Source organism: Archocentrus centrarchus, chromosome 9 (genome assembly GCF_007364275.1).
Source record: "Archocentrus centrarchus isolate MPI-CPG fArcCen1 chromosome 9, fArcCen1, whole genome shotgun sequence".
In the NCBI taxonomy this organism is placed as follows: Eukaryota; Metazoa; Chordata; class Actinopteri; order Cichliformes; family Cichlidae; genus Archocentrus; species Archocentrus centrarchus.
The window spans coordinates 25794397-25809599 of NC_044354.1; the positions used below are offsets into that span (position 1 = coordinate 25794397).

General features: G+C 40.1%; 1 protein-coding gene across 1 annotated transcript; it reads left to right on the plus strand.

Moving 5' to 3' along the window:
• Positions 1-327: 327 nt before the first annotated feature.
• arhgap25 (Rho GTPase activating protein 25) lies at positions 328-14553 on the plus strand. The gene is made up of 11 exons (XM_030738434.1): positions 328-535; positions 4204-4406; positions 6356-6443; positions 6605-6718; positions 8124-8328; positions 9601-9733; positions 9849-9922; positions 10152-10273; positions 10806-10960; positions 13184-13725; positions 13917-14553. The coding sequence occupies exons 1-11, from the start codon at positions 472-474 to the stop codon at positions 14110-14112; spliced, it is 1896 nt and encodes a 631-aa protein (XP_030594294.1). The 5' UTR covers positions 328-471; the 3' UTR covers positions 14113-14553.
• Positions 14554-15203: the final 650 nt, after the last annotated feature.

Consider the following 15203-nt stretch of genomic DNA (forward strand, 5'->3'; position numbering starts at 1 on the left):
GCTCAGTGAAGGAGTAACACCAAGAGGTACAAACCATTTCCTTTAAGACGCTGCTGGTGTCTTCCCCCCCCCCCCCCCCCCCCCCCCCCGTCCTTTTTTTTTTTTTTTTCTTGTGACACCATTCAGCATAAGTCACTTGAAGACTCTCCACTACATGAAGCCCTGAAGCCTTTGCATCTTTTAGAGAACCAACCTGGAAGCAGTTTATGCTGTAATCTACAAGAACAAGTATGAACATGGAAGTAAAGGCAGCACGAGGGGACGCACTGTAAAGGGCTGAAAAAAAAAAAAAAAAAAAGATTAACACAGGAAGAAGGAAGTTTGATCTGTGAGATCTCCTCTTTCTCTGTGTGTTTGAGTGTGTATTTATGTGTGTTTGTGTGTGTGTGTGTGTGTGTGTGTGCGCGCGTGCTCCAGTGAGGTGCTTGTGTGAACTGAACCACTGACCTGTGGGATGAATTATTAAGGACAATGTCTCTGAAACTACCTCGCAACTGGGACTTCAGCACCTTCAAGGCAGAGACAGCTCGCATAGGTAAGCCCGTGGCCGTGTTGTGTTCAATGACAGCCAGAGTAGATGCAACGCTTTCACACTTCATATTTTAGAAGCAATACACTTTGAGCATTTTTTTTCCCCCCTCATCTAACGACATGTAAACTGACCAACTTACATACCAAGAAATCTGGCATGTTATGGAGAGGAAAAAAATAACATTTACCCAGCAGGTACTGCTCTTATTTACATTTGTTTGTGACCCTTCAATTTCTTTGCCTATTATCAATGGTAGATATTATAGCCAAAGAAGATAAAGATGTTTTGATAGTATAGCTATGGACATTTTGTTTTCTCTGCAGGTTTTTCAGCACAATCATTGTGTGTTACATGGTGAAAGTGAATGCACCTCCTCCTATTTTTGAAAAAATATATAAATCACTGTTATACACAATAGAATACATTGTTTCTATATACAAACAGCTTTAAAACTTTACATTGCTTCTCTTGAGGGACTCAGAGTAGTCCCCTGTGGCTGACCAACTGACACTGTTTTTGTATTTTAAAGTGACTGCACAGCGGGTTAGACCCACTAATACTTTGCTTACTGGTGTTTGCACAGGGTGGAATCAATGCAATAATTAACTGTGTTTGCTCTCAGGTTTTCATGGTATAACAGTTGCATAATTCACATCACAACAGGTTTGCACTCACCCACCCAATCTGTGAATTCTCTATGGTACAGTTCTACTTTAATTTTTATTCTAATCCATTTTTACCACCAGCGTCATGGTTGTTCTGCACTGTGAAAGGAAGTAGCTGCCTGCACTGCATTTATCTACTTCACATGGATATTAATATCACAATCTTGCGCTGGTGTGGAAGTATTATTTCCTCAAAGCTGGTGGCCCCTCATGATTCCTCTCATGATATCTGGAGATATTTTGAGTTGGATAGATGATTTCTTTTTTCTCTAAAACTAGTGTGATGGAGGCTTTCAACAGGAAACTGATGCAAGAGCCAAGTTCCTGTGGCTGTGTGACTTTGCCTACATACTGTATATATGAGTGCAATGTGATGTGCAAATGTCTGCACAGTCATACTGCATCTGTCCTTTCATAATGTTCTGAAAGGTCAAACACACACCCTCAGAGTGGTTGTTATTAATAAAGCATAAACCATTTGACACCAGCACTTCTTGATCCCAAAGAAATGTCATATGTTGACATTTTTGAAAACATACTTGTTTTACTAAACTAAATGAGAAGATTGAAATAACTGTAACACTACTCTATTAAATATGAAGCTTTGGACTGAAGGAATTTAACTTATGGTTACATAAATACTAGAAAAGGAGGAACCTGCGGAGCCCCTAAAGTCCTGTAAGACATTGAAGTTTTGTGCACACAACATAATGAGCAGTAATGTGCACCATAGGGCCCAGCAACAAGGATTTTATTATATGAAAAAAATTACAGAATGAAACTAAACCTAATTTACATACGTTATCAATGTCTAGCAGCTAAATTCCTTAGAGGCCTACAGTACTGCCCAAAAGTCTTAAGCTACCCCTTGTTTATTTACACTTTGCAAGGAAAATGAGAAATAGGTGCAGCAATTTATTGAAACATGTGCAAATTATGTGTTTTTTGGCTGCAAGTAGCAAAATGCCTAAAGATACAGTTTCAAATTGGTTCTTTGCCAAGTTGTCTGTTATGTGTAGACACAACAGTGGTTCATCACTTGAGCCTTTTTCATGCTGGAATGATTCATAGGTCAGTGTTAAGTGGCTTAGCAAAACAAACAACAACAAAAGCACATTCCTCTGAAAATGTACAAAGACTGGACTAAAAATGAGTCAAAAGCAGCCAATCTCTAAAGAAGAGCTTTGAAAGCCCTTCAGAAAACCTTGAGGATGATTGCTCAAGACGACTTTAAAAAAAGACAATGAAGTCTGGCTCCTTGAAAACAAAATATAAATAAATGAGAGGTGGCTTGAGACTTTTGCACAGAACTGTATAGGATTTAAAAATAAATAATTCACTAATAGTAAATAACTTGTGCATGGAAATGAATTCTCTCATATCTTGTGATTAAAAAATATCTCCTGACTTCAGGAGCTCTGCAGGGATTAGCTAAACTAGCTCTCTTCAAAGACACGTTCACAGGCGTCTCTAACGGTCACTAATTAACACATCAGTGACATTTTTAGAGGCAGTTCTGTATATGTACCATGTACTAATGAGTAAGTTTTAATGTGTCTGTCTAGTCAATGAAAGTGTAACCAAGATCCAGTTAGCTTAGTTAGCATATTGGCATGCAAGTTTTGTTTTGGGGGATAAAGATTAAGAACAAAAATAGTTAGCCTGGCTCTATAAAAAATATATAAATGCCACTGCCACATTATAAGATATAATTAAGTACAACAATGTCCTGTTTAAAAAAAACAAACAAACAAAGCAAATGAAAAAACAGATCTAAGCCAGGCTAACGCCCACCCCACCCCATTTCTGGTCTTTATGCTAATCTATCTAATTGCTAACATATATTTAACACAAAACTATGAGAGTGGGATCAATTTTCTCAGCTAACTCACATCAAGAAAATATAAAGTATGCTTCCTAAAATATCTGTCTTTAAAGTTGGCCTGGTAAAAGGATAGGCATGTACATTTGAGGATGTACTCACATTTATACACTTCGGTAGAAATAAGTAAATTAGTTACAAATTAGTTCTATAACTCTCCACAGTCTGTGGGAAACTGAACATCATTCTTCCCTGTGTGGATTTTGATGTGAAGGTGCTGGACTTGTCACGTCTTCTTAATAGTGGTCACTGAGCACATCTTTGAAGGGCAGTGGGACTGTGGCTCGTCACGACTTGAAGCGACTTTAAAAGAAGTGTGTGTTTGTCAGCTGAGGGTGTGGTGTGATGTCGCTGTGTGCGGGCTCACGGTTCCTCAACAGTTCTTTAACTTTCCACTAATCAGGGTGGCGCTATTAAAATGAGACCAAAGGACTCTCAAGCTTATAGGTGGAGACCTTCAAAGTGTACCGGGCCTCCGGCAGTGATGTGGACGCTTCCTGTTTACTCCAGTGTGGCCCTTCTTCTTCTCCTTTCCTCTATCATCTTGCCTAACAAGACACGCTGAATTAAAAAACAACTGAGAAAGTGGGCTCAGTCTCAGTCCAGCTATCTCTGAAGTCTCACCACCCAAGTAGGACAGAGACTCAAAAGGTCTCTGTCCTACTTGGTGTTCTCTGAGCCACGTACACCTCTGCCTTTGTTCTTTTATCACAGCATTAAACAGCACCTTGTGGCCTCTAGCGTCACAGGTGAGGTGATGTTGTCTATCCAGAACTTAACCGCTGAACTTTCCATCATATTGTTTGATGGTCAGTCTACTGCTATTTGTGTTAGTACAATCACAGCTGCAATCGTGCACCTTTCACAGGAAACTGGTCAGCTCAGACCAGCAGTTTCCTGTCAGCCTGAAACTCAATAGATGGGGAACAAAAATAGGCTACAGCAAGCTGTTCTCTCAACCCTGATAGGCTGATGCATATTCATATCAAAAAGAGGAAGTGCTCTGCTGAAGTTGAGTACAGCTGGTGTTTTGGTAATATTTCATAGTTGCGACTGTGACAGAGCACGCTGGGGATTGTTGTTCTTGACGTTTTTACCAACTGCCTCCTTGTGGTGTTTGGCAGCTCGATCCAAAAGTGTGATACCTGGAGAGGGAGGCCCTGGCCAGGGCTCGCCACGCTCCTCAAGGCTCATGGACAAGCCCCTGAAGGCCGGCTGGCTGAAGAAGCAGCAGAGGTCTTTAGTCAAGAACTGGCAGCAGCGCTACTTTGTTCTGAGAGGAAGCACTTTGACTTACCACAAAGATGATAAGGAGACCACTGTCCAGGTGAACTATAAATGCTGTTTTTTTTAAATGATATATTTCTATATCCACTTTGTCCTTTGTTAGAATGCAGTTGTTTCCAAAACAAGTCACTCACATGCTATATATTCAAAGATTTAAAAGTCATGTTTTTAATGATAGGACATTAAAATTATTTCCATGTCTCAGTTACATATTGAAGCTCTGTTTCTTTAATTCAGTGGTTAAGCATGCGTATAAGTGCAGATAAAGGCAAATCAGCATTCTGTTTACTGTCATATAAACATATTATTTTTTTTGCAATAAATGTGTTGTATAGCCCTAGATGAATTTATATTTTAATAAGAAATGTGTTTTTTATCAGTTCTAATTAAGACCACAAACTTTCTGCTAGCTGTGTGGCTAACCTTACACATTTCCTGTAGAGAAAACAACTGTTGCAGGAAGCCTCACAAGAGAGGTCTCCTGCCATTGAGAGCATTTTATTATTGCACATTCATACCCGATTTTGATCCACTGGCTTGCATAAACATCTGTACCATTCATATCCCATTAAAAACTAAGTCTTTGTTAGGATGCTGTAGGTCTGTCCGGGCCAAAAAGTGAGAGGGTCAAACCTTCAAAAAGATGGTGCACCAAGAAAGTAACTGCACATTTTATTAATAGCTTTTGAGAAGGAAAAGCCCTGACTGTACTGTTCTGTAAACCCAAATGCTCAAAGAAATTAAAATACATTTAAAAAATCTTCTACCTTAAAAAACAAAAAACAGACTTTCCACAATTTCCACAACTTAGACGTAAAACGGAATATTTCTAATGTTCCAGCGTACACATCACACTATAACAAATCATAGGAATCAAACTGTGCAGTACACAGTTAACAAGAGTTCTGGGTAAAAGCCAGCAACCAACCAATGTCTGCATGTCTGCTACAGTCAGCACTTTGATACTGTAGGTCCACCCACAGTTCAGGCGCTCAGGTTGTGTTTTGTCTACCTTCATGCTAGAATAGCAAAGCTGACACTAAGAGTGCAGTGGGTCACTGGATTTATAGCTGTGATGTTAGCAGAATGGAGCATGCAGAGTCATGCTCTGCTCAGTGTTAAAATAAAGACCTGTGCAGCAAACCTCAAACTGCTGTGCTGATGCTTATCTGTGTCTATCACTGCTTGTCATGCAAGGAAAAGAATTAATTGCAACCTCGTTTCTGTCATGTTATTTTGTGAAGGTCCTTAGTTAACTTTCTCGTCCCTGCCTAATGTAGCTGAACCACACTGGTAGCTGTAATTTAAAATCCTAATGGAGTTTAACCAAAAAAATCTTTGAGTTGACTTAATGAGCACTTTATAACTAATTCGTGATCGAATGTTCATTATAAAATGAAGGCAAGTGTTTTATTTTATTACTATTATTTTCAGAGCTTGGAAAACTTGGTAAATTTGTAGACATATTAAAGTGTAAAACATCAAGGAAAAAAAAAGCGACATTTTATTTCTGTACATATAAAATGGAATTAAGGCAGCATGTTGCCAACTGTAGCTTCTCCCAACGTCTTCTGTTGTAAGTGATTTGCTTCCTGCGTTACTGCAAAGAGCCCCTTCGATTTTTGATCTGGGTTTTAATACTTAGAGAGCAAAGGGAGATAGAGGAATTGAAAATAGAGTATAATGTTAATTTTCTGCCATAAACAGTGAACTTAAACTAAATAAGAACAGATCAGCTGTTCATTTCTATCATTTTCTAACAATAAAAGCAACCGCTCTGCACCTGTGGTGATGATACCTGTTGTGGCCTTTCCACCACTCACGTGGCAGGGACAGCAGTTACTGTCCTGTACAAGAAGGAAGCAGTCACTATTACTGCTGTCATATGATGTTCTGAGAATAAACGTCACTATGTCTGTATGAAGGATTTCTAGTTTGGACTTTATAATTCTTCTGTGTGTGTTTGTGTTTATGTTTTCTGGCCTGTAGGGAGTCATCCAGCTGCGCTTCAGTAAAGTTAATGAACTCCCCCCAAATTCAGATGACCCTGGAAAGTACCTCTTTGAGATCATACCACGTAAGCATGTAGCCGACCCTTATGATAGAGGCCTTACAAGGCATTTTTACTCCAGGACCTTTGTAGCAGTTCTCTCTTTCGGGGAATCCCTTCATTTCCATTGTCATCAGAAACCTTTTTATATTTCCTGTTATACTTCTTGTTTGCTGTTTCTTTAACAGGTACAACTGGAGACAGAGAGCGATGTCCACATGTGCTCATGGCAAACTCCCAGAGCGACATGGAAGAGTGGGTCCGCTCTCTGCGCAGAGTCATCGGAATGCCAACAAGTGGAGGTTCAGTAAAATCTGTTATGGAGTTTATTCATTGCCCTGAAACAATCCTGTTTGACAAATTTAGGAAATTCACTTTTATATCAAGAGTTGAGATGTGAGGACAAAGAGTGCTCTCATATTTGACCTTTAAACATGAAACTATGGTCAGTTGCTGTTTAGCTTGACTAAGCATAAGCAATGGAAACAGCTAGCCTGGCACCGTCCAAAAATAAAACAAACCAAAAGAAAAAAAATCTCATTCCAGCACCAAAAATCAAGTCAGTTTAGTTTTAGCTTTGCTAAGCTTTGAATAAAGAGGGAAGTCATTAACAAAGCTAAGAAGCAGTCAAACACATAACCTTCCCATAAAACCACAACATTTCAGGAATTTATTATAACAGCATGTAGTGTATGTTGTCATGTGTTAGTAGTGATCAAAGGCATATTTGCCTCAGCAAGCCTGGCTTTAGACAGAGTTAAACCAGCTGTTTGGACAAAAACAATATGAATATTAAAATGGAAATGGAGAATTAAAAAAATATATGTAGCTTACACACTGAATAAAAAAAGAAAAGTTTATCAGACTAATCTCTTAGTCTTGAGTCTCCCTAGTTATCGACTCCAAATCCAGCAAAGAAAACCCACCAGGGAAAATAGAGAATTTGAGGTGACTGTTGTGATTTGGTGGTATATAAATAAAACTGAATTGAATTGATGGATGGGTGGATGGATGGAAAATTCCAAAAAAGTACCAAATAATCATAAATAGCCCACTGCGGAGTAGTTGCATTTGGTTACAGGTTTCCATTATTTGCACCAGTGAGTATTGCTGATAAGGTAACAGCCCATATCAGCTTCATTATTAGGCTCAAATGTGTTTTGCAGCTCCATCCAGTTGCCGAGTCCTGATGTAGCAGTTTTCACACACGCAGTGCACCCCTGAACTTTACAATGTGGTATGCAGGTGTGGTGATATCAGTTGTTAGCAAGCCTTTAACTGGCCCAGTATAAAGTCAGCATGATGTGTGAAGTCAGGTTGTGCCAGTGTGAGAATTAACATTGTTGATATTCCAGTGCATATTCACACTTATGAGTGGGAACTGCCTGCACATTCTGTTCAGGCAGCCCTCTTGCCTAAACCACAAGATATTTCTAGTAATGTCTGGCTGTATCTGAAACACACTGTTTCTTGATCAATGCCATATGAACGAAAACGCAACTGTTTTCACACTGATGTCAGATATAAATATGCTTTTTCAAGAAATGAGAACTGTTCTCTCAAAGTAAACATATAAATTCATGTGACGATGCATCACCTTACTTTCACGTGGTCGGGGCTAAAACGGGGCGATAGCTGCTCATTTAAATATTTTTCTAACTGTACTATATAGAAGGAGTCATATCTTTATACTCTGTATATCTGCAGTGTTTGGAAAGAGTCTCATGGACATTGTGACATACGAGCAACGCTTTGGACCTCACATGGTGCCAATTCTGGTGCAGAAGTGTGTGGAGTTCATCAAAGAACATGGGCTGGATGAGGAGGGTATCTTCCGTCTCCCTGGTCAGGATAACGCTGTCAAACAGTTCAGAGATGCCTTTGATGCAGGAGAGAGGCCCTCTTTCCCTAGGTAATGCACTTACTATTCCCTCTATAGTAAATGAAGACATGGCAGCATTTGAACAAAGCACTTCTGGAACAGTGTCCTTTGAATAGGCCAGACCAAAATGGAGATATTTGGCCATAATGCACAGGACCATGTTTGGTGAACACCAAACACACCATATCAGCACAAACACCTCCTACCAGCTGTCAAACACGGTGGTGGAGGGTTGATGATTTGAGCTTGTTTCACAGCCACAGGACCTGGGCACCTTGCAGTCATTGAGTTGAACTCCTCTGTATATTAAAGTGTTCTAAAGTCAAATGTAAGGCCATCAGTCTGACAGCTACAGCTTGGCCACATGTGGGTCTATAGGACAATGATACCAAGCAAAACCACAACCACAACAGAATGGCTGAAAAAAGAAAAGAATCAAGGTGCTGAAGTGGTCCAGTCAAACTCCAGACCTCAACCTGACAAAAATGCTGTGGTGGTGACCTTAAGAGAGCTGTGCATAAATTAATGCCTACAAACCTCAATGAATTGAAGCAAAGCTGTAAAGAAGAGTGGGCCAGAAATTTCTGCACAATGATTTGAGAGACTGATAAAGTCACACATCTCAAACAAACTTTAAAAAACAGTAAATGTACTAAAAGGGCCACTTCCATAAAAGGAGACAAATATCCTAACCTCAATCAATCAGCAGCATCAGCTTTTTTTTCTTTTCTCTCTTCCTGAGAAAGCAGGGACCGATGAAAGAGATGTAGAGAGAAGCTGATAGATTTGTGTCTGCTCAGAGCTAAGGGTGATACCACATCCTGTTCTGGCAGGCACAGAGGAGGACGCCTTTATTACTCAACATCACAAGCTCCTCTGACAGAAAACTGCAGATGAAAACATCCATTCAACTCAACTTGTTTGTTTGTCTGTATTTTAATGTGAGTAGAGTCAGGGACCATGAGATTTGAGCCTACTGACAGACACTGTACAACATAAATTCCCTCTTGAATTGTTCTCTTGTCCAAGTTACTCACAAAGTAAAGCCTTAGAGGAGATCTAGACATTGTTCACACTACACCCCACCATGCCATGTTTTTTGTAAGTCCAATAAAATATTTACACATATCTTAGTGCGAAGGAAAACATACAAAAAACTGAACACTTGGGGTAAACATTTCAACGCCACAAGATGTGCTGATAAACTCAAGAGCTTCCACACAGATGCAGTATGTAACCAACCGATCTGCATGCCATTGATGTATGCTCACTGGGTAATGAATATTGTGTAAATTGACACAGTGACACAGATGTCCACACGGTGGCGTCACTGCTCAAACTGTACCTGCGGGAGCTGCCTGAACCTGTGGTGCCCTGGAGTCAGTACCAAGACTTCCTGGACTGCACCAACCTGCTGGACTTCACCAGCACTGAGGTATACTTAATTTAAAAACACTGCAGACATGAGTGTACGTGTGGACATGAAGCGGACATTCTCGGATGTTTTGATTGTACACGTCCTTTAATTGGTTGCTCATGTGTCCTTTCAGGGTTGGGAAAAGTTGGAGAAACAAATTGCTCTTCTCCCCAGAATAAACTACAACCTTCTCAGTTATGTCTGTCGGTGAGTACACACTGAAGCACAGTATTCCAGTGAAAAACCACAGGCCCTTAGAATTTACAGAAGATGCCCTTAACTGGAAAGTTATCTAATTAGTCCTTGAGAGAGAAATTTTACCGTGAATCTGCAAGCTCCCACAAAGTCCCTCTGTTTCAAGACATGAGCCAAGTACTGTACTGAGATCAGCCTCTCTTCTGGTTACTGTGCTAATCATATGTCTTGCTGTTTCCAGGTTCTTGTTTGAGGTGCAGCTACACTCCAAGGTAAATAAGATGAACGTGGAAAACTTGGCAACTGTGATGGGCATCAACCTGCTCAAACCTCAGATAGAAGACCCTATCACTGTGATGAAAGGTGAGAACACACATTCACTTGTTATGGCTGTGCAAACTCACAAATCATCATCATCATCATCATCGTTGTCCAGAAAACACCCCAAATGAGAAGTGACAGCAGCAACATGTCTCCATCCTTCTCAATTTTATAAACTGCATATGTTCAAGTCTTGGAAAAGGATTTGCCATTTTTTAAAAAACAAAACATAAAAACCCCCCAAAACAACAAAAAAAAGGATGTACCGTATAGATACTTTTGTAATATGTGGCACTAGACAAATAACGAAGCCACATGTGCTTCTTCCTCAGTTAACTTAACAACCACCTCAACAAACTCTACTGCCTCTCTGTTGCCACTCTTTTTCCACCTAATGGTCTCGTGTCTGTATAACACGAGACCATTAGTAAAACCATCCAAAAACTTGGATGGTTTTACTGTATAAAACCATCCAAGTGAATTTTCAAAAGACTGAAGAAAGTGTATCAAAATGCCAAAAGATAAGACCTTTTGATCATAATCTTTTCACATTTGTGTTTGTTTTTCTTCACAGCGACTCCTCAGATCCAAAAGCTGATGACTGTGATGATCAGACAGCATGAGACTCTGTTTCCTCTCTCCAAAGACGTGCTTCCCTCCTCTCCTTCAAACAAGGCAGAGAGCCAGAAGAACGCTCCCCGAAGCTTTGTGGGCTGGGAATCCTCAGAGGTACGAGCCACCAACCGCACGTCAAGCCTTTGCAGCATGCTCTCTAATGTCAAAATAAGGCATTACTATGCTGACATTTTTATTGATAAAATACACAGTATGAGTCAAAATTTTGGACACACTCACCCATGTGTCCAAACTTTTGACTGGCACTGTATAAACCAGAGTTTCCATGTACTAACATTTGGAATTTGGATAAATGGCAAACAGCGGAGTTAGTTTATTAACAAAATCTGTGGCCAAAGCAGTAACTATTCCCAGGTTGCTACTGATGTTGGGAAATACTGTATTCATTTTGGTGCTGTCATCTCTTCAATATGAACAATGAATATAAACATATAACTGGATCCAGGAGATGGACCTTTCCAGGAGATGGAGGAGATTTATGTAGCACAGCCACTACTTGACACAGTGATTGGAAACAGCTAATCTAGGCTGTGAACAATCCCTGCTTTGAGACCAGGAGGAGACTCAGATCACTAGGGTTGCATCAGGAAGGATAGCTGGTATAAAAATCCGCCAAACCAAACATACAGATCCATCTACTGGGATGACCCCTGTGAATAAGGGAGCAGCTGAAACAAACTTTATGTGTACAGGGTAAACAAGCATGGTGTGATGTGGGATTAGTTGACCTGTTGAGGTGACAGTAGATTGATTTTTGTATCTTAAACAAAACTAGGCTAGCGCTTCCCTCTCTTTTCAGTCTTTATGCTAAGCTAAATTAACAAGTTGCTGGATCTATTTACCAGTCTAAGATACAGATATTGGTATCAGCATTCTCAGCATGTCTTTCGTCCGATCTCCCACCCCTCACCCTTAAACCTGTTGTTTATGAGGGGCAGCCAATCAGAAGAAAGTTTACTTGAAGTAAACTAAAACAATTTCAAAGCCCAGTACCAGATAGATAATGATTATTCTGAACTGTGAATCATGCAAAGCTACTATAAAATATGGAGCAGGAAATAATCAGAAACCTCAAACCATAAATAAACAACAAACATATATGAGAACACATTGATGTCAACAGCAAAAAAGGGGAAAGCAAGTAAAAGACAAATAGACAGCAGTAGGGCAATCATGTCATGCCAGTAAAATTGAAACCACATATGATAGAGCAATAAGTCTTTTTTTGCACATAAAACCAGAGGATTCACACTTACATATGATGCATTCAACATGTCCCAGAGCGCTGTATCCTTCCAAAAGGTTCGCAACACGTACTCCATGCGCTTTATCATGTGCATTAGCATGTACAGCTATGGCATTTCTGTATCTAGCATAATATGTAGATACAGAAAATGGTTTTAAATTTCTCTGAGGGTTAGTGCACTCTTTAGCTACCTTATGTAGTTACTATGGATTACTTCAAACATATTATTATAATTAGGGTTTTGAAGGTTCTGTTGATGTATAGTGAGTTGTAATATTCTATATGCTGGTACCACAGCATGTATAACTGTAACGATATGGTCTGCCAGACTTGTTCTATTATAGGTCTTAAAGGGCTACACGGAATGAATGGGGCTTCTGTATTCAGAGTCTGAGCAGTATGCCTGAGATGAGCATATTGGGACCATGGCATTCCCACTCTCACTCACACTACAAAACCAAGAGTAGAAAAACTATTTGGACTTGCTGCACTTTAAGGCAGAGCTAATGGGGCCCCCTATATTCTACTATATTCTAAATGGAGAACACCCGATACACTCTACCGTGGTATTTGTACCAGCTAACATTTGCATTAATAGTGCCTGAGACTCTGTCTGTTATGTACAACATATAAATGGGACTCTGCTGTCATTAATGTTTTGGTAATTTTACACTTATTTTCACTCTGTCTCAGCCTCTCTGAGAAATACAGCTTTTCTTCTTACCAGTACATTGACGGAAAAGTTATCAAGTATTTCAACTTCATGGATAAATAGGAGGATAACTGCAACTTTATAGGAAATTTAAGCTATAAAGTGCCATGTATTATTTAGCTTTTAATAAACAGGAATATGTGGCAGTGGTTCTTTGACCTTTGTTCACAGTTGCAAAACCATAAAGGATTTAAAGAATGTTATTCCCATATTTTTGCACACATTTCCAAGCTACCTTGGTTCAGTTCAAAACTGATCTTCTGCCCCTGTTTCTTTCCTGTAAAACTCATGTAAAACTCAGACAAATAAAAAAACCCTCTTCATCTGTAACTAATCTTCAGCTCTTTGTTTGTGTTAGATGGGTGATGCAAGTCTGTCCGAGTCTCCAGAAGAGGAGGACTTTGACAGTCCTGGCCCACTGAGGGGAGACCACAGTCCCAAAACCCCCCTGCAGGGGCCTTCATCTCCTTCTGCAGATGACTGGCTAGGAAGCCCCCGCAAGCGCACTCAGACCCTACCCTCCTTCAGCTGTCCACTCACCGGGATGGCAGCCAAGACTGAGGCCCTCAGGTGGAGTCGCATTCAGGAGAGCGTGGATGAAAAGTGCGGGACGTTGTCAGAAGACATTTTTAAAATCCTGGACCTGCGGACTTCCGGATCATTTTTCGGGGGATCTCAAATGAGTAACAAGGATGAAGAGGATAGATTAAAGACCCGAAGGGGGAGTGACAACCAAGTTTCTATTACTGCTGCCCCCCAAAGCCCTAAAAGTAACTCCCAGTCTGCCCTGGTTCTCTCTCATCAAAAGAGTGTAGACACCCTGCCAATGACCAGCCCCACACAGCAGGTCAACAGCATGCCACAACTGAAGAAAGACCCCGAGCAGCCGCTTCTAGACAGGTAAGTTTAGCAAAGGAGTCACATGGACACCCTGACAAACCCTTTAAATCAGAAACAAACTTTCCTAAAAAGAATGCTGATGTCTTTTTTGGAGTAACAAATCTCATAGCAGGAATTATTTCCAGGACAGTTTTTTTGGATTGTCTTACTGCATACATGAACCCATTTGTGTTTGTCATTGCCTCTTACAGTTTGCAGAAGGAGAACAAGGAACTGAAGGCCACCATTGCAGAACTCCAGTCTGCTCTGGAGGCAGAACGCCGCCGTGTGGCCGCTCTGGAGATCTGCCTAAAAAATGCAGAACGTAGCAGAGACGAGGCCCAGAGACGCAACCAGGAGCTGCAAAGAGACATTGAACAGTTCACGAGAAAAAACTCTCCTGCTTAAAAGTCATTTTGTGATTCACTTATAGTGGATTTGTGATCCAGTTACCAGAGTGGCTCCCCCATTAACACAGGAAATCTTTGCATCAATCACTGGAGTCACTGGATTGTTTCTGTTTGGACTCTGTGTGGTCTTATAGGTAAATTATTGATTAATAAATTTGTATTTGAGGCATAATATCACACAAGAGAGATTTTAAATATGTTTGACCTTCCCCTTTGCAGCAGTCACGTCACTGTGTATGAACTTCCTTCATCTGGTGTAACTGTTATACAGAACATATTTACATGAATTACTTACATGGACGTCTAGGGTCAGAAATCAGCTTTGTTCCAGCCCTGTGATCAGAGGATGACTGGATCATCTAATATAAATGCTGGACAATGCAAATAGTGTGTGTCATACAGGGGTCATCACGTTTTGTTTCAGTGGTAAATTAATAAAACTGCACAAATCTAAATGTCTCTGTTGATCTGCAAAATCATTGTACTGTACATCTCAAGTTTTCTGCACTAATCAAATTTTTTTTCTACATTTCACACAAATGAGTGAAAGAAAATAGAAAAAAAAAAGTTTCTTTTCGAATATTTGGGAACATCAGCACAGATGTATGCCTGAAAAAATTAAGTTAACATAGTGCATGAAAGAAACCATGCAGCAGCCTCTAGGGCAGCCATCACCAATAGGCGGACCTCGGTCCGGATCCGAACCGAAATGATGTCTCAAGCGGACCCGAACCTAATACGAAAACAGAAATAACCACTTTATTAAAATCTTGTTGAGCGCTTTCTGGTTTACCGGCGCAGCTTTTACAGTCCTTACGGTAGTAGTGAAGCGTCCAAGGAAACCCACTGACCAATTGCATGCAAGTTTGGCTATACCACGTGATACCACCAAGCTGGTTCCTGCCGGCTGGTAAACTTTGTAACAAACAGGGTTATTATAGTTAACGAAAACGAACTAAATAATGAAAACTGAAACTGAAAAAAAACATTTTTATTAACTGAAATAAATAAAATCTATAATTAAAAGCAAAAAACAGTATTGTGAGTTTACAAAACTAACTAAAACTAAGAGAAATTATAGATAAAATG

Coding starts and splice junctions, on each gene's coding strand:
- arhgap25 (XM_030738434.1), top strand. CDS start 472: ATGTCTCTGAAACTACCTCGCAACTGGGACTTCAGCACCTTCAAGGCA. Junction 536..4,203: donor GGCAGAGACAGCTCGCATAG/GTAAGCCCGTGG, acceptor GGTGTTTGGCAG/CTCGATCCAAAAGTGTGATA. Junction 8,329..9,600: donor GAGAGGCCCTCTTTCCCTAG/GTAATGCACTTA, acceptor AAATTGACACAG/TGACACAGATGTCCACACGG.